At 34.9% G+C, this 22,105-nt stretch overlaps 2 protein-coding genes across 3 annotated transcripts; one reads left to right on the top strand and one right to left on the bottom strand.

Moving 5' to 3' along the window:
- The first annotated feature begins 5 nt into the window (after positions 1–5).
- LOC106172315 (MOB kinase activator 1B) lies at positions 6–10,915 on the top strand. Of its 2 annotated transcripts, none has more exons than XM_013552962.2 (4): positions 6–199; positions 6,437–6,603; positions 7,643–7,870; positions 8,411–10,915. In XM_013552962.2, exons 1-4 carry the CDS (start codon positions 186–188, stop codon positions 8,653–8,655), a joined length of 654 nt encoding a protein of 217 aa, XP_013408416.1. In that variant the 5' UTR covers positions 6–185; the 3' UTR covers positions 8,656–10,915. The 2 variants fall into 2 exon arrangements, with proteins under 2 accessions (XP_013408416.1, XP_013408415.1); XM_013552961.2 differs by lacking the exon at positions 6–199 and adding an exon at positions 3,123–3,259.
- A 435-nt stretch (positions 10,916–11,350) lies between these two features.
- Positions 11,351–21,101, bottom strand: LOC106172314 (pre-mRNA-splicing factor RBM22). Its single transcript, XM_087005626.1, has 9 exons — positions 21,019–21,101; positions 19,905–19,958; positions 19,464–19,626; positions 18,957–19,057; positions 18,286–18,458; positions 17,726–17,926; positions 17,145–17,392; positions 13,411–13,575; positions 11,351–12,280 (listed from the first exon to the last, which is right to left on the bottom strand). Exons 1-9 carry the CDS (start codon positions 21,070–21,072, stop codon positions 12,060–12,062), a joined length of 1,380 nt encoding a protein of 459 aa, XP_086861752.1. The 5' UTR covers positions 21,073–21,101; the 3' UTR covers positions 11,351–12,059.
- Between the last annotated feature and the right edge of the window lie 1,004 nt (positions 21,102–22,105).

Raw genomic sequence — 22,105 nt, 5'->3', positions numbered from 1 at the left:
GTCTATATACTTTCAAAACATTGGCCTCCATTTTGACAAATAGCTGACACATCATCCGGAAATCTATTCCATCCTTACTTTTATTTCTCAGCGAGAGAACGTTTATTCCATGAAGTGAAAGAAGATATATCTCAACAGAGCCTGTTGACATTATTTTGGTGCTTTGCTTTTGGATATTGGAGAAAATGAGCTTCCTATTGTAAGTGTTTTGATGTTCATGTTTGTAAACATAAGTCGTCCTGTACGTTTGACACTGTTTACGTTTGTGAAATATTTGCATATATGAATTGTTTTTGCTTAACGATAAAGAACCCCGCTAGATTTGATACTACATGTCTGTATCCATGAACACAATTTATTATATTAAGTCCGTGTCACCTGGTACTTATTTTTGAAGTAGTCTAACTTAGTTACAGCTAGCAGTAGCTATGCCAATACGTCATATCTGTCACACTCACAGTGCTAATACTACGAGGAAGTTCAGAGAAGATCGTTCTGTTAGTTTATATCAAATTTTAGAATGAAGCTGTACTTAACATCAAGATGATGTTAGATGAATGAGTTTGTCACCTTGCAGTAATTGTGTAATGGTCGTGTTTTTTTTTTCTCATATACTCACATGATATTTGAGAGTTGCAAGTGGGATATGTTTTAGTAGACAGAGGAACTAGCGGGTCATTGTTATTGCTTCTGAACTCAACCCAATTATTGTTAGAGCCCCCAGGTCATGGATGAATTTATAACCAGACGTTTTCATAATTTTTGATGGTATCTGATCCTAAATAATCTTTGGTCATGATAGCAGTACTTATTTGAATCTATCCATATATGGAATAACTTGTGAGGGGTTAAAAAGTGTTATTTCCCACACTTTCCTATTTCACCCAATTTTCTCAGAGTTATCTGTGTAACAGCTTGTCTTATCATTGCCAAATATTCTAGTACAGAGGCTGAGAAGGACTTGGCTACATAACACATCAGTGGACAAGTATTCATCTTGTCATGTTAACATGTCAAAATACTGGTACATGTGATATGTTGCTAACAGCTGAGTCCAACAAAGATGGACACTGAGACAAGAGGGATACTGGAGACTTTTTCACAAAATATTTTGAGTCCAAACTCATTTTGTGTTTAACATAGAATAAACTAGTAAAACTAAAGATAGATCAGATTTTGTGTTTCTGGGCCTTCCAGCCAATTGTTATTGTCTTTGCAAAGTTTTTAACAGATCAGTGCTACCAGTAGCCATTTACATGCTATATATTGCTAGGCCATCCATAAGCCATCCTGAGAAACCAACCCCTCATTTCCCCAAAATTTTGTAAGTCATCCAGGAATCTTCGGAAATACAGGCTGTCTTTTGAGCCAAGGGGCCATCCCTACTCCTTGCTTTTGCCATATTGTCAGAAGTATGCTGTTTTTATTTATTTATTTATTTATTTTATATATTTTTTTGCCTAAGTCAATTTATTTTTGCATTTGGTGAGTATAGTGAGAGCTGGTGTGATCCCAGCTTGTTAACACAAGTATAGAAAATGCTGGAAAGTTGTGGATAAAATTTAAATTGGTCTGCATGGTGGTAACTTGCAAGTCGGCTTCTACCAGTTGATAATGATTGCATTTTTATGCACAGCATTTCTCATGGGAACTTGGAAAAATCATAAAAAGTAGCATGCCTGTAATATACAATCATGCATAATGCAAATTGTATCATGCTTAGGTTAGACTTATGAACAATATGACTGACAAATAACTTCTTGGAACATAGCATTTTGGCAACTCCAAGTCACTCTGAAATCCAGCATCAAGTTTTATGTTTGTGGTTTCAGCTAGATGCTTTTCTATTTGCATTAGTTAAGCTAATTTCTACTTTTCCGTAGATTCAAAGAATCAAGCCATTAAATGCATTGTGTTTAAAAGGAAGAAAAGTGCAGAAATATACCTTAACCTTTACTAGGTACATTATTTTACTTATGGTCGAACATAGAGTGTCTAGGTCTGCTGCGGATATAATTTTGTCCAGGTAAATCGAGTTGAACACATTTGTGGCCTTTTTGGAAAGAAAACAGCAGTATAGACTTCATTATACTTTGTTCACATAACAATGTGCCTGTGACTCACTGCTTGGTTGATATGTTGGTTTCCTTTTGTACTAAAAAAACTGAGGATAATTGCTTGAAGAAATTTCATTATGAGAGATCCTATCTCCTCCTAAAACTTTGTAAAGTTAAATGGATCTTTTCTAGAGCGTGACAACCTTCAGACAAAATATGCAATAGTTTTCTTTTTTTTCACATTTTATTACTTCTTTAGGATGTGAGGTTTTCAAATGCTTTAGGAATGTGTCTGTTGTCTAAGTGGAGAAGTTGTACTATAGAAATGACTAATCTTTGTTGAAGCATGTAATAGTTGTTTAGGCCTTATTTGGAAGTCTTGTTTAGAAAAGAAAGTTGTGTGCTCTCTGCCCCCTCCCCCCCCCCCCCCTCCTTTCCCTCCAGCCTATTGTTTATTTTGGGTTTGTAGGTGATAAAAATGAGGTGATTGCTGTCAATCAAAAATATCTTTTTATAATTTTTTGTTAGGAATTACTGGTAGACTGAAGAAGGCAAAATCAGCTGTTAATGCTGAGCTGAGGTTTCCATTTGTAATTTGTTAGGTCTTATTAAGACTAAGAGGAGGGTCAACAACACTTGTTTGCTGAAATTAATTAATATAGATGTCATGAGGAATGAGTCAGAATTTTGGGTGATTCATTGGGTTTGCTGCCATATTAATTGTAGCTCTCAGATGACATCAAGCATAGTCTTAATTTCATACAGAAAATAAATTGGCCTCACTCTGGCATAATGGAATTTTGCCACATGCTAAACATATTTCTATTTGTCAATGGAAAATGTGAAATATTTTGCCGTTTTTAAAGAAATTCATCTTGGATTTGGTTCACACATTTGATTCGCTAAAAATGTCCAGCTATATGACTGAAAGTAACTTTTCCAAAGGTAGCCCTTTATGAAGTAAATACAACAGGATATAAAATGATTTATTCTATCTTTTCAAATCAGGTGTATAATATCTGGTAATGACGTCAGGTATCTTGGCCCAGGGAGTGTTGCTGCTGGTGCCCCATTACACATACTACATTCCTTCTTTGCTTGAGAAAGACTATTTCATATATCCTTGTGTTATTTTTCCATATCCTATTTGTCTGTGTAAAAGTGGCTTAGCAGGACCAGATGTATAGCTGTCTGGGAATCAGGTATGGGATATTTACTTTTAATCTTGGGACCCGTTTCATAGAAGAACTGGAAAGTTGGGTTTCAACTTTTAGACAGAAAATGGTGTCCATTAACCCTTAATTGGTAGAAATAATATTACTAAATGTCCACCATGAAATTCATATTAGAATAAAATCACTTGTAAGTGATAGAGGGTAAAAAAGACTTGTATTTTTTTATTTTATTAAACCACAGATCAGTCGTTGTGATCATTTCAGAATCATCCTATTTTGATTTTGATCATGTGTCTTATCAGGAGTTTGATTATCAAGAATTGCATGTAGTGACAATGCATTCTTAGTATTATTTTAGATTATTTGGTAGATATAAAGAATTATTTTCGTTTATCTCTATTGAGGGCATAAATGTTGAAATAACAAATGAATTGGCATTTATCTGCTGCTTAGTCGGCCGTGGTATTGACCTCTTAATTAACCTCTGGACAAAAGAGGTTTCCCAGTCTGAACCAGAATTGGATTGAGTTTCATCTGAGGAAATGTCAGAAGTGGAAGTGATGGTCGGGTGGTATTTCCTCCTCTACTTACTGGTTTATCATTACCACCACCAGGTTTGAAAGCTTCAAGGAATTGGTTTCACAAAATAGTTAAGAATTGAAAGTTTGCCTTAAATTTCAGATTAGAAATTTAGGATAAGTTAGGATAATAGTTAGGATAAGTTAGGATAATATTAGTGCACTTACTTGTAAATAAAACAACTATTAATCTCTAACACTAGTAATTTCTGTTTAAATATAAAAAACCCACATTTCTGAAAAGTGAACTTCCACTGCACTGATGTATCCCAGTTTAAAGTAGATCGAAATATTTAGTGTTAAGGTCAAGGCCAATTTTCATTTGAAAAGCTCCATTGAAACAGGCCCTCAACTGGTCAGGTAAGGTGCCATAAAGGTAAGCTTTATTTAAACACTGGCAAAGATCATGGGGCTTCTCATACCTTGTTGCCAGGGGATTGGAGAGGGGCCAACATTTTCCACATTGTTTCTTCTCCAGATACAGGGCTTTTCTCCCCAGTGTACTCCTTTTCTCTCGACTTTCCATGATATCTCTGGTTCTGATGAGCACTGGCAACAGCCACAGAGCCAGAGCAGGCTGTTGTTTTAAGACACATCTGGCACAGAGGGTCTACAAGTTGTTGAATTCGCTTGATTGGTTTTAATGGTTCATTTGATTTGACCCTGCACTTCATCTTGTGAACTGGGAACAGCTGTGACCCCAACTGACTCTCTGGCAGGAGAGAAAGAGTAGAGCAGAGAAAAGGGTTTCTGGTTTTAAAAGGATATAGCACTGTAACTGACCAAGGATCTGGATCTGTATTTGACTTTGACTTTGTTCGATGACTTTTCAATCCTTAACTGATCGAAACCAAGTTGTCCTGTATTTCTAACACACTTTGGGAGAAGTTTGGATATTGTGTGCTTGGCGAAATCGTGTGTATTTTATGGATATTACTATATGGAAAATAACTTGACTTTCAAGCTCTGGATGGATGATATTATAGGAAGGAAGTTATAAATGTAGACAAACAAATTTATTCTTGTCTGCAAAAGGCATAACAAACTTTAATTGAGGGAGTAGAAAAGGAAGAGGCTTTATTTTCCACACAATACACCTCTGAAGTGGTCATAAAGTTTATCATAGATATACATTTAAAATTTCTATAACAATATATAGATATAAAATAACATCAGTAATACGTGCAATATAAAGTGGATAGTTACTGGAATAGAGAAGATTTTCAAGCTGTGGATAACTAGATATATCTGGACCAGTGGATGTTTGTGGACTATTGTGTTTGGATCTGAATTAGGAATAAAACTATTTGCAGACTGCATCGGGATGCAGTATTGTTTCTCTCTGGTTTAAATGGCCTCTTTCTTTACCAGCATCCTTGTATCATTGAGGTAGGAGTTCTGAAATTTTAAATGCCTGGGTTGCTTATATGACAAGCATCAGTATACAAAACACATGTCACATAGTTTTTTGTTGTTGTTTTAATATTTGCTTTGTGTCTGACATATTTGTTGAAGGGATTATTATCATCATTTGATGCTTTTAGTGTGGGGCATTGTAAATATTCTATTCTGCAGTATTATTTTTAAGTTGTTTGGAATTTCTTAGTGAGTCTAATTTGTGTTTTTAGGTATATATCTATGAAAGGTCATATTATTTAGTGCCCACCTGTTAAATTTTTGTGGAATCCCATCCTCGGCATTCTTATCTTGTTGTCATCTGTGGTGATGTACTGCATAGCATGTATGTTTGCAATATATTCAAATGGTAGATATTTTGTCTGCAATGTGTACATAACTTAGAGAGTTTTGGTGCTTGAATATTTTTGGTCCATGTATGTATATATGTACACCTAGTGAAGTCTGACTGGTGTTTTGGTAATGGGTGGTATTTACAATGAATGGTTATACTCTATAGAATTACTGAGAAAATCTGAACTAATACCACTGATTTAGTATAGGAGAGATCTATCTGTGACTAAGGAATAAAGTACTAGTAGGAACCTGTGTATGCAGATGAGGATAAACCATGAGTTTGAGCAGAAGCATTGGCTTTGGTCTTTCAAGTGTGAGACTTGTGCTGCAGTTAAGGAGGTGACTCGAAACCGAAACCATTACTTATGTTAGAACACAGGCAGTGACCACATCCACTGACCAGGACTACTGACCACAGGATGTTTGACTAGGGCATGGATAGACCATTAACCTGACATGACATAAATTGCTATTACTGATGGACTTTTTAAAACTTGTTTAATGTTTTGAATAACCCATAGGAAGCCCCACCCCTGGCAAAATTTTAAGTCCAAGTGATGTCTTTTATACCAATGCACAAATTGAGAGATGCCAAACTTTTGAAAGTTTTTAAAATGTTTTGCCTGTCCTTTATGCAGCATTGTTGTTACACATAGTAAAATACCCAGAGGATCGCTGTTTGGAGATTTTCTAACATTTAATAGACCTGATTTATTTTATTTTATTTTTTTTTTATTTTTATTTTTTTTTTTTTTTTTGCTGAGCCATTACGCTCTTGTGTCCTGTCACATTTTATTAAAAATGCCATTTAATATTCAATTTTAACACAAAATGCCATTTAATATTCAAAAGCACATTTATCTTTCCATTTTAGTGGAAGTCGCAACAACAAAACCTTCAAGCCAAAGAAAAACATTCCGGAAGGCACCCACCAGTATGACTTGATGAAGCATGCGGCCGCCACCCTGGGGAGTGGCAACCTACGGCTGGCGGTGATGTTACCAGAGGGAGAGGATCTGAATGAGTGGGTGGCAGTCAACAGTAAGTACCTGATTGGTGTGCGTGCGTGCGTTTGTGTGTGTGTGAGAGAGAGAGAGAGAGAGAGAGAGTGAGTGCTGGTTTGTATGGATGTGTGCGTTTGTTTATGTTTGCCTGCATGGAGGGGGTATCATTAAATCTGTTGGATTGTATGTATCAGTTAAGTGTGTATGTGTGTGTGTGTGGGGGGGGTGTGCTTAAAATTGATGTTTAAATTATACTTAAAAAGGGATAGTAATTAAGGGGAAATGGGCTGCTAATGTAGAAAGATACAAATGACTGCATGACGTCAAATCCTGCCAGGTTGAAGAAAAGTACAATGTCCAGCTATGTTATTTAGCTCTAATGGTCTTTAATGAATCTATTAAAAAGGAAACAGATGCTGGGAATAAAGCATCTGGATATGAATAAACTACTATGAGGCCTGATCTAGATTTGAATCTGAATTGAACAGCTTGCTTAGAGGAATCAATTTTATAGACTTGAAAATTCTTTGTGGAAATTCCACAGTTGCTTACTAGGCATGTGACCAATGTATTTGGTTAAACACAAGCATGCATTTCCTCAGTTACATGCAAAGCAAAATTTTATGATTGATTATATAATAACATGCTACATAATTCAGGGATTTTTCATGCATGTTTGATGAGTTGGTGAGACGCAACACAAGTTTGCAGTCTAGGTAACATATTGATGATTGAATAAGGAGCAAGATGGTTCAAGGCCAACTTTGATTCATTTTACTATTAACATTTTAATTCCTCGTCGTCTTATGTTACAATCATTAAGTTTCATTTCGAAAGTTGAAGGCAGCAGGTCATCTTGAATGGTTGTGATGGGAAAATTGCTGTCACATTGTCTTAATTTTAAAATTTGAAATAGAAATAAATAAAAATAACATCAGAAATTTTAGTAAGATTTAGAATTTACCTCTTATGTTTATTTCAATAGAATAATTGAGAGAAAAATAAATAAATACATTTCTCTATATTGAGCTGTGAATTTCTTCAATAAAAAGTAATATTTTTCCTTTTTTTTCCAGCTGTGGATTTCTTCAATCAAATAAACATGCTGTATGGAACAATAACAGAGTTCTGTACAGAAGAAACCTGCCCTGTGATGTCAGCGGGACCAAAATATGAGTATCATTGGGCCGACGGCCAAACAGTCAAAAAGCCAATCAAGTGTTCTGCACCCAAATACATAGACTATTTGATGACCTGGGTCCAAGATCAGCTCGATGATGAACATCTGTTTCCTTCAAAAATTGGTGAGAATGATTATCCTAGGCCTGTTACACACAAAAGAACATTAGCCCAAAAATCAGTGTTAACCTTTCAAACCAAACTTTGTTGCCCATGCAAGGTAATTGGTAGCAGTCTACTCGAAATTAAATATTGCACAGGAAAGACATGGCTGATATTTAAGGTCAATTTTGAATTATTTTTTTATCTTAAACTGTAGTAGACCAAGTTTTTGGTCAAGAAGTTAAGGCCAATTTTGGGCTGAAGTGTCTTGTGCAACTGCCACCAGTTGAAGTGTGTCTTAATGAGTCAGTGGAAAGCAGTGTTAATAGGCTAAATGTAATTAAATGTCATGTACCTTATTGGGAAGTGCTCTAATTAATTTATAGCAGATTTTAAAGCTACAGTAAAAAAGTCAGTTTACAGGTTCATTAATAGAGTTTAATGATTGGAATTGAATATTTATAACATATTAAATCTAAACTGATGGTCATATGTAAGGCATCGCTGAAAGTTATTTGTTATTATTATTATTAATGTTGTTGTTGTTGTTGTTGCGCCTTCAGGTGTGCCATTCCCCAAGAACTTCTTATCAATTGCAAAGACTATACTGAAACGGTTGTTCAGGGTATATGCCCACATCTATCACCAGCACTTCAAGGAGGTGGTCCAGCTCAGCGAGGAGGCCCACCTCAACACCTCCTTCAAACACTTCATTTTCTTTGTGCAAGAGTTTAACCTGATTGACAGGCGAGAACTGGCCCCTCTGCAGGAGCTGATAGATCGGCTGACGAGCAAGGATAGGCCGTAGGCGTGATTGTGTGTTGAGATGGAATGAAATGGAGAGGAAGTGGTTAAAGAAGAAGGGGAGAAAAAAGGCGTCCACTGTTCTACAGCAATAAATTTTTATAGCACGTTGAAGAGAAGTTTGCTTTGTTGTGTAGATCGTGTTGACTGGTGCAAGTACAGTTAAACTGTAATACTATTGCAATCTCAAGATCAAATGCTTCATTTCGCATCAAATGAAGATGAAATGCAACGGAACTGTTCGTTTTTAAGACTGATTCGGATGTTTTGAATGGCTTATGCACTTTCATCCAGCCTTTTGTGTTTGACTTTTATTTTCATTTAACTGTATTTATGCCATCATTATGAACTGCTGCATTTTTTAAAAAATCTTGCACTTACTGTGCATTTAACAGCCGTTGCTAATTTGCATAAATTCTGTTCATCATCTTTGTGACTTTTTTTTTTGTATTCTCATAATCATGTATAGCATTATTTGTTTTCAAATTCATTTCATATAATCATTCCATTGAATAAGTAGAAGTCATTTTTCAATTGTAGAGTATGTATTTATGTTTGTAACCTTGTCACAATACCAAAGTTCTTGAAAAGTGCTTGTAAAACTGCTACAAGCTTCAGATATTGTAACATATTATTGTTTTTATTGTACATCTGGTGCGATTTTAATTTTTTTCCTCACAATAATTATGTTAATAACCAGAGCTTAGAATGACAAAAAAGTGCTGCCTGAGAGGATCAAAAGATATTGGTAAGATTTTTAAATGTGCATAAGGAATATTGAGTCACTTACATTCAACTTAAGCATATTTCCCATGACCAGGATGGGATAAATTTCTCTTATGAATTTGGTTTGCCATGTAAGCTGGAAATCTGAGATCAAGGTGAAGACATGGCTTCAAGTCAATGAAAGAATTGGCTATTCTAAATTTAAGTGCTTGATCAGAAGTGAAAACATTTGAATTGTTTTCCATCTACCATTTTCATTTTCAGACCAGTAAATTTTGATTTATACTGTTACCTTTCCTGTTACTTACTAGTGCAAGTAACCAGTAGAAAAGCAAAAGCCTCAAACTGAAATTACTACTATTATTTTCAGTCTTTTGACAGACACCAACCTCTATGTAGCACGTGTTTGTTAAAAAAATTGACAGTGTACTTTGGATAACTTCCAAGTTGTTTGCATACCAGGAATTTTAAAATTTAACATGGGGTTGTGGTGGAAGATAAAATGCCTGTTGAGAATGTTACATGACCGTTAGTTTAACATGCAACAGCTTGAAATTACTGGGGGCCATTTTCACAGAAGAGTTGTTCACCTGGAATATGGCTTATATTCAAACCAAAAATTTCTGTCTACTTTAAAAAAAAGTAAACTGATAGTAGTCCACTTGTATGCACTATGGCATCTGTTTTTATGTAAATGATACGTTAGAACAATAGTTTATTATAGTGGACCAGTATGGGTTTATCCTGAATTAAAGTAGACTAAAAGTTAGAGCCTTAAAGTTATAAGAACAGCAGCTTAAGTGAGATTGAACGAGGAACTAGCAGGGTTAACTCAGACATAATTCGAATAAATAACAAGGATAAGTTATAAACTCTGGACAAACATTTTAAAAGCTCCGTAAGCTTTTTTCTGCAACTGCTGTCATTGTTCACACAGTTTGGTGCCCAGTTGTTTATGAAGGCTTTAAATTGTCTATAAACTTGGATAAATTACACAAAGATATTGTCACCATCCATGTTAAAAATTGGCATGTTACTAGTCTTACTATGGTTTGGAAGTTGAGTAGTGGATAATAGTTTAAAAAATACATTATGTCTGCTAAGAGTTATGTCCTTTTAAGTGCAAGTCAGTGTTTTATAAACATTGAAAATGTAGTCTTTCATAACTTTGATTGTGATCAAAAAATCATGCGAAGTCTAATGTTCCTTTTTTATGGAGGAGGTAATATTCAATTTTCACAACATTCATAACTTAATTTATTATAAATATATGTAGGCATGTGCTTCGTTATGTTTCAGTATTGCATGAGGAGTCTGACATGTGAAATAAGTTTTGAAGAGATATGGTGTGGCAATGGTTGCTGAGCAATAATATAACATCTGTGGTGACAGGGTCTTCGTACAACATGGTTGTTCATGTTCATTATGTGAGGTACTATAGGTGGTCTTGTGAACCGCATTGTTACGTGTGTCACTAGTTGTTATTCAATGCATCTTTTAGGTATGTTTCATAATAAATGAATTATTATGGACATTGACTGCTTCTTTTTGTTTTTTTATAGTTTTTCAGGGGAAATTATACGGAATTAGTACCCATGGGACAGCTCACCAAATTGGGGCCTAAGAAAGCTCAGCACCTTACCTGTGCTATATTTTTATAGACAAATTTTCAGGAAAATAATTATGTAGGATGAAAAGAAGAGATTAAAACTTCAACCGTTTCTGAGTCTCCTCAAGTTTTCAAATAATTTTTGTGTTATGCCTTCAGTAATTGTTTGTATCCTCTGCAGAATCCTGTGCCCTGCAGTTCTAATTAATTAATCTTACAAAAATTAAAAGTACAATGGTTTTAATTTTAATTTAAATTTTAATTATTTTTCAGCTTAAAATGACCTGTAAGACTATGTCATGCCATACCTCCATCTTATTTTCAAAGTGTGCACAAAATGAAATAATATAATTTAACCCTTAAATATCTCAAGATCTTTTATTCATCATACACTGTCTTCATGTATATTTCAAAGTCACTATACACATGAAAACAAGGAGCCACAACTCTGCTTCCATTATACATTACAAATCTTTTAAATTATGAAGTCTTTTAGTATAAAAAATACAATACACTTCATGTGGTTCTTCGTCTACTATTTACAACACATTTCCAAGTTAAAAACTTCTACAGGATGAAGTATAGAAGTATGTAGAAAGGCTACACTTTCTGTAATTAAGATAATAGCCTTGTTTAAGGAAATTCATAAAAGAAAAGGATGTAATATACCAAAAAACAGCCCAATTTCTGGATTCAATACAAAAAATTTATGATTAGAAGAACAACTCTCACCAACTTAAAACACTTACATGTATTACAAAGAAGAACCACATAATATTCTAGTTCTATTGCATGTATTACCAGCCATAATTCAGATGATAGTGGTTTTTAGTTACATATTTTCCACTTGGAACTGTCTTCAGTTTTCCGTTTGAAATTTTGAAAACATAATTTTAAAGCAAGGACTATATTACAGGTAAATCCCTTCCCCCCATTCAGCAGTATGTCTAATAACAAGAGTTTAAAGTTGGACATGCACCACTTCAAATCTTCTTCAAAGACAGTTCATAATCCTGCTGGGCTGTTGTGTCTTCCACTCTGCCATTAGAAATGTGCATACTAATACTGCTCCTCTACTGTGTCTTGGGCACGGCTCCCATCCTAGATGGATCTTGAGAAGGATAATGGATAACAGCACTGGAGACGGCAGGGGCCTGCTGGAGTTGCCCGGGGGGTGGTCCCAACCCCGGGGGTGGCATGTGAGCCGGGTGCCTGGGCATAAACATTGGGGGCCTCATCATGGGTGGGGGTCTGACAGGTAACATCCCTGGGGGTGGGGGCGGCATGCGGACACCTGGAGGGAAAATTACATGTGAACTGGCAATTATACAGACACCAAACAGAAATTTGAAAATAAAACATTACAACAATATTTACACAAAGAGAATATAACAAGATGCCAGATTTTTGAAAGAAACTGGTATTTTACCAACTGAAGTCACTCTGCCAATTTGAAGATAGACAAAAATGGATGGCGATTGTATCAGTAGCGGCTACAACACATAATGATACCAGGGGCGGATCCAGACCTATTTACTGACAGTCTTCCAAATTATCTTTGTTGATTCATTCTCCAATTTTGACCGTCTTCCAACATGAAAAATTGGATACCCGTCAATGTAAACTTGGAAATCTGACCGTCTTCCGGAAGACCCAGAAGACGGCCTAAATCCGCCCCTGGATACAGTGTCATAGAATGTTTTTTCAATGTTTGTTCATAAAAAAAAAAAATGAAGTCAAATTCAAGTTAAAGTGTCCAAAAGGCAATGAGATGTTCAATAGAACTAGCAGAAATATTTCTTTAAAACCTTGAGCTGGAAGTTCATGCTTTGTGGTTTTCGTAAGTCCACTAGAAAAATCAGTTTTCTTCCAAGGCAGTGGAGATGGACCTTTCTCCTTTTAAACCCATAAAGAATGTCTAAGAAATTTAAAGGTACATACAAACCGAGCATCGGTGGAGCGTGGATTCCCAGTAACACATGTAAACCACTTCTACTAGATTCTTATGTGACTCAAATAAATTCGACATGCCAAGGGATAAACTGAATAGATCACTCGATCTGCCATAAAAGACCTTTAGACTGCTCCTTTCTTTAAATTTTTGGTTGTAAATTTAACCTACTTCCATGACCTCCTTTCCTGCCCCATTGACATACAGCTTAGAATGCCAGCAGAAAAATCTGTTCAAACATCATTTTCGGGTAAAATTAAACAATGCCTTTTGGTAATTCTCTTAGTTATACTACTTGAAACTATATGCTGGCATTTGGTTGGTTTTTGTGACAAAAAATTGACTTTGTATGCATCTTTAAAGACATTCCACAGTAAGTGGTACTGACATGGAAATACGAATATCTGACCTAAAGCTTTCTTAGGCAAATTATCTGGTAAATAATATAATAAATCAAAGCAATGTTCACTTACCAGGTGGGGGTGGAGGCATTCCCCTGGGGGGTCCACCAGATGGGGGTCCTCTTGGTGGAGGACCTCTGGGTCCCATAGATCTTGGGGGCATTGGCAGAGACATAGGGGGTGGTTGATTCAAATTAAAATAGTTATTGGACAACTCCTCTCCAGGCATTGGCAGGGCTAAAAGGGAATTTATATTTAAATATTCATTAACCTTTTCATAAATCTTTTATTTTATCATTTTTCACTTTTTTTTTTTTCAATCGTAGAATGAACTAAATAATTAAGATTTTCCACAAAACTTATTTTTCACTTTAAAATTAAATTCTTTTGTACAAATGGTTTAAGAAATTCACTTTTACATGTAAAAGATCCCTGCATCCTAGGCATTTGTATTCAAATGTATCCAACAATAATTTACCTTAACAAGGCAGCAAAGCTGTCAAATGTACAGACAAAAAGCAGGAAATAACAAAATAGGCTACTGTCAATTCTGATACAAAAGTACATTATGTTAAACTGCAAATTCATCATCAAATTTTAATTATACTCAACAGGTAATACCAATGTAAGTAAAATGTGTACCAAGCATAAGGCTTCAGGCCCATGGAAGTTCAAGTTCACACTTTGAAAATTTAAAACTTCCAGAAAAAGAAGTCAATTAGACTGCTTTTCCAACGTCAGGCTGCATTTTAGTCCTGTATTTCTTTTTTGAAAGTTTTGCAATCATAAGTAACATGGTTTTCTCATAATGGTCATCATGGCAGCAGCACCCAAAATTGTGTTTTCTTCTATTCTGATGCAATATTACATAATGGTTTACAGCATAATGACAATCAATTTTTAATAAGAAAATATACCTATCATAGATTTTCAGAAAATGTGACTATCATGGGTCTTCAAGCCTGTGGAACTTCAAAGTCACACATTGAAAATGCCAATATGTGAAAAATTAAATTTTCACAAAAAAATGTTTAACTGGCAGATTGCATTGCCTACTGAAGCTATATTTTAGTCCCATGTTTCTTTCCTGTAAGTTTGAGAACAGTAAGTGACATGGTTTTTCTTAAATGGTCATCATAGTAGCAGTGCCCAAAAATAGTTTTTTTTTTCAAATTTTGATGCAATATTACATAATGTTTAACAGCATAATGACCATCAATTTCTAATAATAAAATATTAGTATCATGGATATTCAGAAAATGTGACTAGCAAAGGTCTTCTGGCCCATGGAACTTCAAAGTCACAACTTGAAAATGCCAAAATGTAAACAAGACAGCACTGTTCTGAAATGTTTTTTTCCACATTTTTAACAATTTTTAACATAAAACAAAATTAACAGTTTACTGCCATTTATATATGATCAACTAAAAAAATTGATGAGATGGGAAAAAAATCAATAGAGCAGTGTTAAATGTCCAATTTCTTCCATTCTGAGATTCTGAACATAGTGAATGATTGAATCTGACAAACTGCAATGATATGAGTTTATTTCCATTTTTGAAACTTTATTACACAATACACGATAACAAGTTTACCATCATTTTTACAAAATCAACCAACAATGTTGTAAAGATGCAGGAAATGTCAAACAAACACTTTTACGTATCTTATTAATTAAATAATGAAACTGTTAACATGCCTAAGAATTGAATCTGAGGAAATGTGAAAAAACAGCATAACTTCTAAAATAATGGCCCGATTATGCTGATTTTCAAACTCAACCTGAGTTTTAGTAAGATTAACCACTCCTGTGAGTTTCATGACAATTGGCCTATCTGTTTTTCTTATATTGTGTTAACAGTGTTGTATATATGCTGAAAAGTGAAAAAAACAGCATAACTACTAAAATAGTGGCCCGATCATGCCGATTTTCGAACTTGACCTGCATTTTAGTAAGATTAACCACTCCTGTGAGTTTCATGACAACTGGCCTATATGTTTTTCTTATATTGTATTAACAGTGTTGCATATATGCTGAAAAGTGAAAAAAAAAACAGCATAACTTCTACAATAATGCCTTGATCATGTTGATTTACGAACTTGACCTGCATTTTATGAATATTCATCAGCTCTGTAAATATAAAGCCAAAAAGTAAAACTGTCTTCCACTTATGGTGTTAACGATAAAAGTGCACAGCGACGGCAACATGGACTGCGACGACAGATGCAGGTGATGGCAATATGTACATAATAAAATATATGTATCGTGGATTTTCAGAAAATGTGACTAGCATGGGTCTTCAAGCCCGTGGAGGTTCTAAGTCACACCTTGAAAATGCCAATATGTGAAAAATTAAATTTTCACAAAAAACCGATTAACTGCCAGAAAGAATTACCAAACAGACTGCATTGCCTAATTAAACTGTATCTTAGTCCCATGTTTCTTTCCTGTAAGTTTGAGAACAGTAAGTGACATGGTTTTCCTTAAATGGTCATCATGGGAGCAGTGTCCAAAATAGGGGTTTCTTCAAATTTTGATGCAATATTACATAATGTTTAACAGCATAATGACCATCAATTTTTAATAATAAAATATTAGTATCATGGATATTCAGAAAATGTGACAAGCAAAGGTCTTCAGGCCCATGTAACTTCAAAGTCACACCTTGAAAATGCCAAAATGTAAACAAGACAGCACTGTCCTGAAATGTGTTTTTTTCCATTTTTAACAATTGTTAACATATAACAAAATTAACAGTTTACTGCCATTTTTATATGATCAACTAAGAAAATTGATGACATGGGAAAAATATCAATAGAACAGTGTTTAATGTCCAATTTCCTCCATTCCGAGTTTCTGAACATAGTGAATGAATTAATCTGACAAACTGCAATGATATGAGTTTTTTTCCATTTTTGAAACTCTATTATACAATACATGATAACAAGTTTACCATCATTTTTACATAATCAACTAACAAATGTTGTAAAGTTGCAGGAAATGTCAAACAAACACATTTACATATCTTATTAGTTAAATAATGAGACTGTTAACATGCCTAAGAATTGAATTTGAGGAAATGTGAAAAAACAGCATAACTTATAAAATAATGGCCCCATTATGCTGATTTTTGAACTTGACCTGCATTTTAGTAAGATTGATTACTAATGTGAGTTTCATGACAACAGGCCTATCGGTTTTCCTTGAAATGTGTTAACAATGTTGCATATATGCTAAAAAGTGAAAAAACAGCATAACTACTAAAATAGTGGCCCGATCATGCCGATTTTCGAACTTGACCTGCGTTTTAGTAAGATTGATTACTCCTGTGAGTTTAATGACAACAGGCCTATCGGTTTTCCTTAAAATGTGTTAACAGGGTTGCATATATGCTGAAAAGTGAAAAAACAGCATAACTTCTACAATAATGGCCCGATCATGCTGATTTTCGAACTTGACCTGTGTTTTATGAATATTCATCAGCTCTGTAAATATAAAGCCAATAAGTAAGTCTGCCCTCCACTTATCGTGTTAACAAGGAAAGTGCACGGCGCCGGCATCGGCATCGGCGACGGCATCGGCGACGGCATCGGCGACGACAGACGCAGGTGATGGCAATATGTACAGACACTTCTGTGTCTGTACATAAAAATGAACCTCAAATTTAAAGCCAAAAAAATTAAAGAAAATAAAGCTGGTCAAAAGTTGTAACCAATGTATAAAATGAGCCTTAAACTTTTAGAATAAATAAATAAATAAATAAATAAATAAATAAATACTTGACAAATTTCCCGTTTCAACCTACCGCCAGGTAGCCCTGGTACAGGCTCCAGCATCTGTCCTCCCATCTCTCCCTCCTGCCTCGGCACCAGCTGTTGACCCTGAGATTTCCCCCACTTTATTGTTAACCGCCTGCCGTTAATGATGAGTTTGTTAAAGGTGCTCTCTGCTGCGGCCTCGCTGGACTCGCGCTTCGTGAACTGTACAAAGGCACACTGCTGCCTGCTCACCATTGTGACAGAGCGAATCTCACCAAACTGGTAAAAGTGGTCCCTGAGAACAGAATAAGACATTGTCACTATGGTCTTAAGTGAAAATGTTGAACTCAGATATTAAATAATTATATGAAATTAGATATTAGTCTGAATGTTGGCAATTCAATATAATTTAAACCATGTCTACTTTTTTTTAAAGATTCCAGCACAACAGTGGATTTTAGAAATGATGCTGATAAAACAGACTGGACTGCATACAGACTAGACTGCAAGGATGTACAGCTTACTTTTTGATCTTTCAAAGAAAGTAAAATTGCACTGAATAATAATTGTGTACTTGGCAATGTCAAACCCCCCTTATACCGACAGAGCACAAGAATTATTTCCAAACCTCAAATCTTTCTCTGTGACTTTGTCCCCCAAGTTCCCCACATATAGTGTGGTCACTGATTTGTCCTCAGGTGGCTCTAGTTTAGGCATTGTGGCATATCTCTTGATTAGTTTGTCAGCCACCGGATCATTGACACCATAGAATCTGTCCTTGATGTTCTGGTCAGCCAGAGGGTCATCTGGGTCAGTCGGCTTCTCGTGTCTGGAATGGTACATATTTCAAATGAGTACACCTGATGTTCAACACAAATTTTTTTCAAGCACTTTCCGCCAATACACATAGCTTTGATTACAGTAACTCTAATGTTATTGTTGATGGCACAGAATGGTTAATGCTATTTTGTTTCTGCTGCTTTTGTCACTTCAGAGGGAAATGTAAAAAAAGAAAAAATGAATATAATTATAAAAAATTTAAATAAAAAACATAAGCAATCAAATATTAACCTATTTATAAGGATGCTTGCATTTGAACGTAAAAACTAATAAATTAACAAGAAAAAATGATCTTCAAATTTATTTTCATTCACAATATAGTCAAGTAAAAAAAATATCCATTATCACCTGTATGGGCACTCCTCTCCTCTCTTGCACTCCCCTTTCACCCAGAAGGAGCAGATATGAGGCCTGTTACGTTTGTAGTAGGGTGTGGTCCTGGCCAGTTTGAGCAACATGTCACTGGGACTCTGTGACTTCCCCAGGGCACCATAGGCCACAGAACTGTCCGAGTTTGCTAACTGTATGGATTAAGAGATGATCTAAGTGTAAATCATTGTTTGTGATGCAGATTATGATAGCATTAGGAATTTTGGTGTTCCTTTATGATTTATTTTTTATCAGTTCAATTGTTAATCAAAAATGTATAATTACAGCATGATTCCTCTAGAGGAATTGATTTAATGTTTTAAAAATTTAATATTGCTTAAAAAACAAGAAGGGCAGAATAATGGAACTATGGATGGTGACAAATGTTCATATTTTCTTTTTATTAATTCACTTTTTGTTATCCATAGTAATTATACTAAATGAGACATAGAAAATCTGCCAATGTTTGTCCTGTAGGTCTAAGACATTGATAATTACTGTACTTTCAAAATTAAAAAAATATATATATATAAATTTATATACATAAACTCTGTCATTCTATATGCCATGCTGGCAATCAAACATCCCCAATACAAGAGGTCTGCTCTTCATTACTGATGGGAACTTACATCTTATGAACCAAAACTTACATCTCTTTCTGCATTTTGTGCAAAGAATTCTTTGTTGACATCAGACTTGGGCATGCTGTCCTGCAATTTTAATGCTGCATCTCTAACCTGGACTGGGAGACCTATAACATAGAATATAGAAACATATTATGTTGCTATAACATAAGACATATGATGTATATCCATCACATTTTACCAGGACAAGAAAATAAGACCCAGACATAGCATATCTAGCAAAAAAAAGCATGACACATTAATGAGCCCTGGCTTTAGTCAAACACAATACTCATCAACAAAGTATACCTGACATCGACTGTATGCTTTGCACTCTATTACATCAGATTTACTTTTTTAACTTGTACCAATCCTGCAATTACGAGACACAAAATCACAAAAACACCTCAAGGCAAACTACCCCAAATAAAAATAAATGGATAAAAGAATGAACATAAAAATGGAATACCCTTCACTTAAAGCATTTACTTGTTGAACAAATAAGCCAAAGCATCTTATGAGGAGATATCTTACCATATTCTAAATCCAGTAGGCATGTCTGACATATGTTCTTCAGTTTACTACAAGTTTGGCAAACCTCTGTCTTCTTAAACCTGGCCCCTTTCCCTGGACACCAGCGGAACACTGTGAATGGCCGCACACAGATCTTGCATTCTTTGCCATATTTTTCTTTGGTCTATAATTGAAAACAAATATTATATGAAAAGAAGGAAAGGAAACAAATTCAATCATGCAGCAGGTTGTCATACATGAAAGTAAATGAGACAAAAATAAACAATATATTTGGATAAAGGTCACTCGGAGTAAGGGACGGGGTAGGCATTTGGAACAATTTTTATATTAAGCTAAGACTGGGTTGTACACTTTCAATATGATATTCTTAATTTGCACTGTAAAAATAAAATTATACTCTAAATCAAGAAGAATATTCAGATAAAATCAGTCCATACTCACCATTCTAATGTACGGGTTATCACCTAGGCATGTTTGACACAAAATAGGAAAATCCTGCAATACAGACAAAATCAAAACATGACTTCTAATACGCAAAATCCCATGATACACAAGTCTTTGGGCAGTTATTTTTTATTAGGACTATATTGTTCTACATTAAGTCACTTAATATGGAAGCTTTACATCATAAAGTATCAGACTATAAGTCCAACCTACGGCCATGAACACTTCTATATTTATAAACTTACCAACCCAACTTAAGAACAAGATTTATGTACAATCAATGCTCAAAGGATCAAGTGAACTAATAAACTTGTTTACAGCAGCCACATATTGCATTGAGCAGTGTTCACATATACATACCATGAATATCGTTTGTGTTTTGCATATTTTTTGTGCGTATTAAGTACTGCAATTAATAATACCAAAAGTGAAAAATGTTTGTGATGTTTGTATGTATAAGCCTACATATACCACTGTGCAAATGAAGAAATAATAGAGAAACATGAAAATGGTGTTAATGTTTCCCATATTAACAGGCACTACAAAATGACGTAGTAGACTGTCTGAAGTTAGGATTCAACTGTTTATTTGGCAGTTCAACCATGGCAGTGGCCCATCAAAATTGGCAGAGAAAACAGTCAGTGTTCAAGGTTTTTTAAGCAATATTTTGGCTATGTATAGATCACGATCATTCTCACCATCCCTGCCAACTAAGTGCATACCGTGTGTCTAAATTAATGTAATGGAAAAGTATTAAATAAAGTTCAACACACAACACGTGGATCAAGAACTCGACCTTGTTTGTATAAATCTTTTTATCGTCTTGGGAAATTAATTAGTTTTCCAGTCATTATTCAAAGACCGGAACATTGTGCTCCACACAGTATAAGACATCTTCAGCCATAACAGTGCTTTACCACGGGCCAGTGTGACGCTGATTATGATTCACAATTTCGTATACTACAATTATTTTTCGAAAAAAAGAAGTCTAATTTGTTTGATTACAGGTGAATAATATCAAAATATCACGAACAATACACGGCAAAATATCTTCCTTTAGATATAGAATTGTGTTGGGTGATTTTCTTAAGAACTGTGAGTTAAGACTTACCGCTTCTTCCCAATTTTGTCTATTATACGTATTTGCACTCTTCGACAGCGCCATCTTGTTTATGAACGAACGAACTTCCGGTGAGAATAATTCCGGCGAGAAATTTAATTTTATTGTTCGAAATTCATTCAGCGAAAATATTGTGTTTTTACAAAAATAAAATAATAAATGAAAAAGACAATTAAAAAAGATTTAACGAACAATGATTCATCGCGGATAACGAAGACGAACAAGTCGACGGACGGGGAAGATGCGATAGTAGAGACAGGTGCGACAGGTGTGCATGTAATACATAGGAGAAAGGGAGTGCATCTCTTAAGTATTAAGTTAGCTGATTTTGGATTACCTTTGTACATATTCACAAGTTTTTTTCAGAACTACAACTGATATAAGAGTCATTTGCCTTCCATTAATTTGGCGCTTATCAATGCATTAGCCGCGTTCTCCCGGATCTACAATTAACATAGAGCTATTGTGTTTACATTCAACCCCACTAACTTCGTTCAGTTTTGCATTTCTCACGTGTATGCGATTATTGTCTTTTTGTTGTTCTTTTTTATCTTAATTTTAGTAAGCTTTGTTAACAACTTTGATAAAAGACTTGAAAATGGCAGAATATAGGATATTAGGGATCGTTTAAAATATTTCTAAAACGTCACTTTTAAAAAGATAGGCCCTAAAATATAGGGCTTTCAAAAAAATAAAGCAAACAATTATAGTCGGAACCAAAAAAATAAATAAGGAAATAAAAGAAAATAAACAAATAATAATAATAATAATAATAACAATAATAACAATAATGAACCCTACCCCATTTCCTTGGTTGGGGGGGGGGGGGGGGGTGGGGGGGGTGGAGGGGTGAATGCTCAATTGAACGTTGGGGGTTCTGAATGATTTTAATAATAGGCTTAATGTATGCGAAACCATTACTTGATAAAAATAATATGTGTCGCCCATGAAGCTATTAACACACAGCACCAGTTGGTGGTATCTTACAAAGAGAATAGTTTTTAAATGTGTCAGTTAAGGGGGTTCCTTTGATACATATTGGATTTTGGACCTATCATACGATGTATAGGCTTACGAT

Source organism: Lingula anatina, chromosome 2 (genome assembly GCF_051362555.1).
Source record: "Lingula anatina isolate TDL-2025a chromosome 2, LinAna3.0, whole genome shotgun sequence".
In the NCBI taxonomy this organism is placed as follows: domain Eukaryota; kingdom Metazoa; phylum Brachiopoda; class Lingulata; order Lingulida; family Lingulidae; genus Lingula; species Lingula anatina.
The sequence above is the reverse complement of the archived record's forward strand: the minus strand, read 5'-3'. Positions and strand labels throughout refer to the sequence as shown.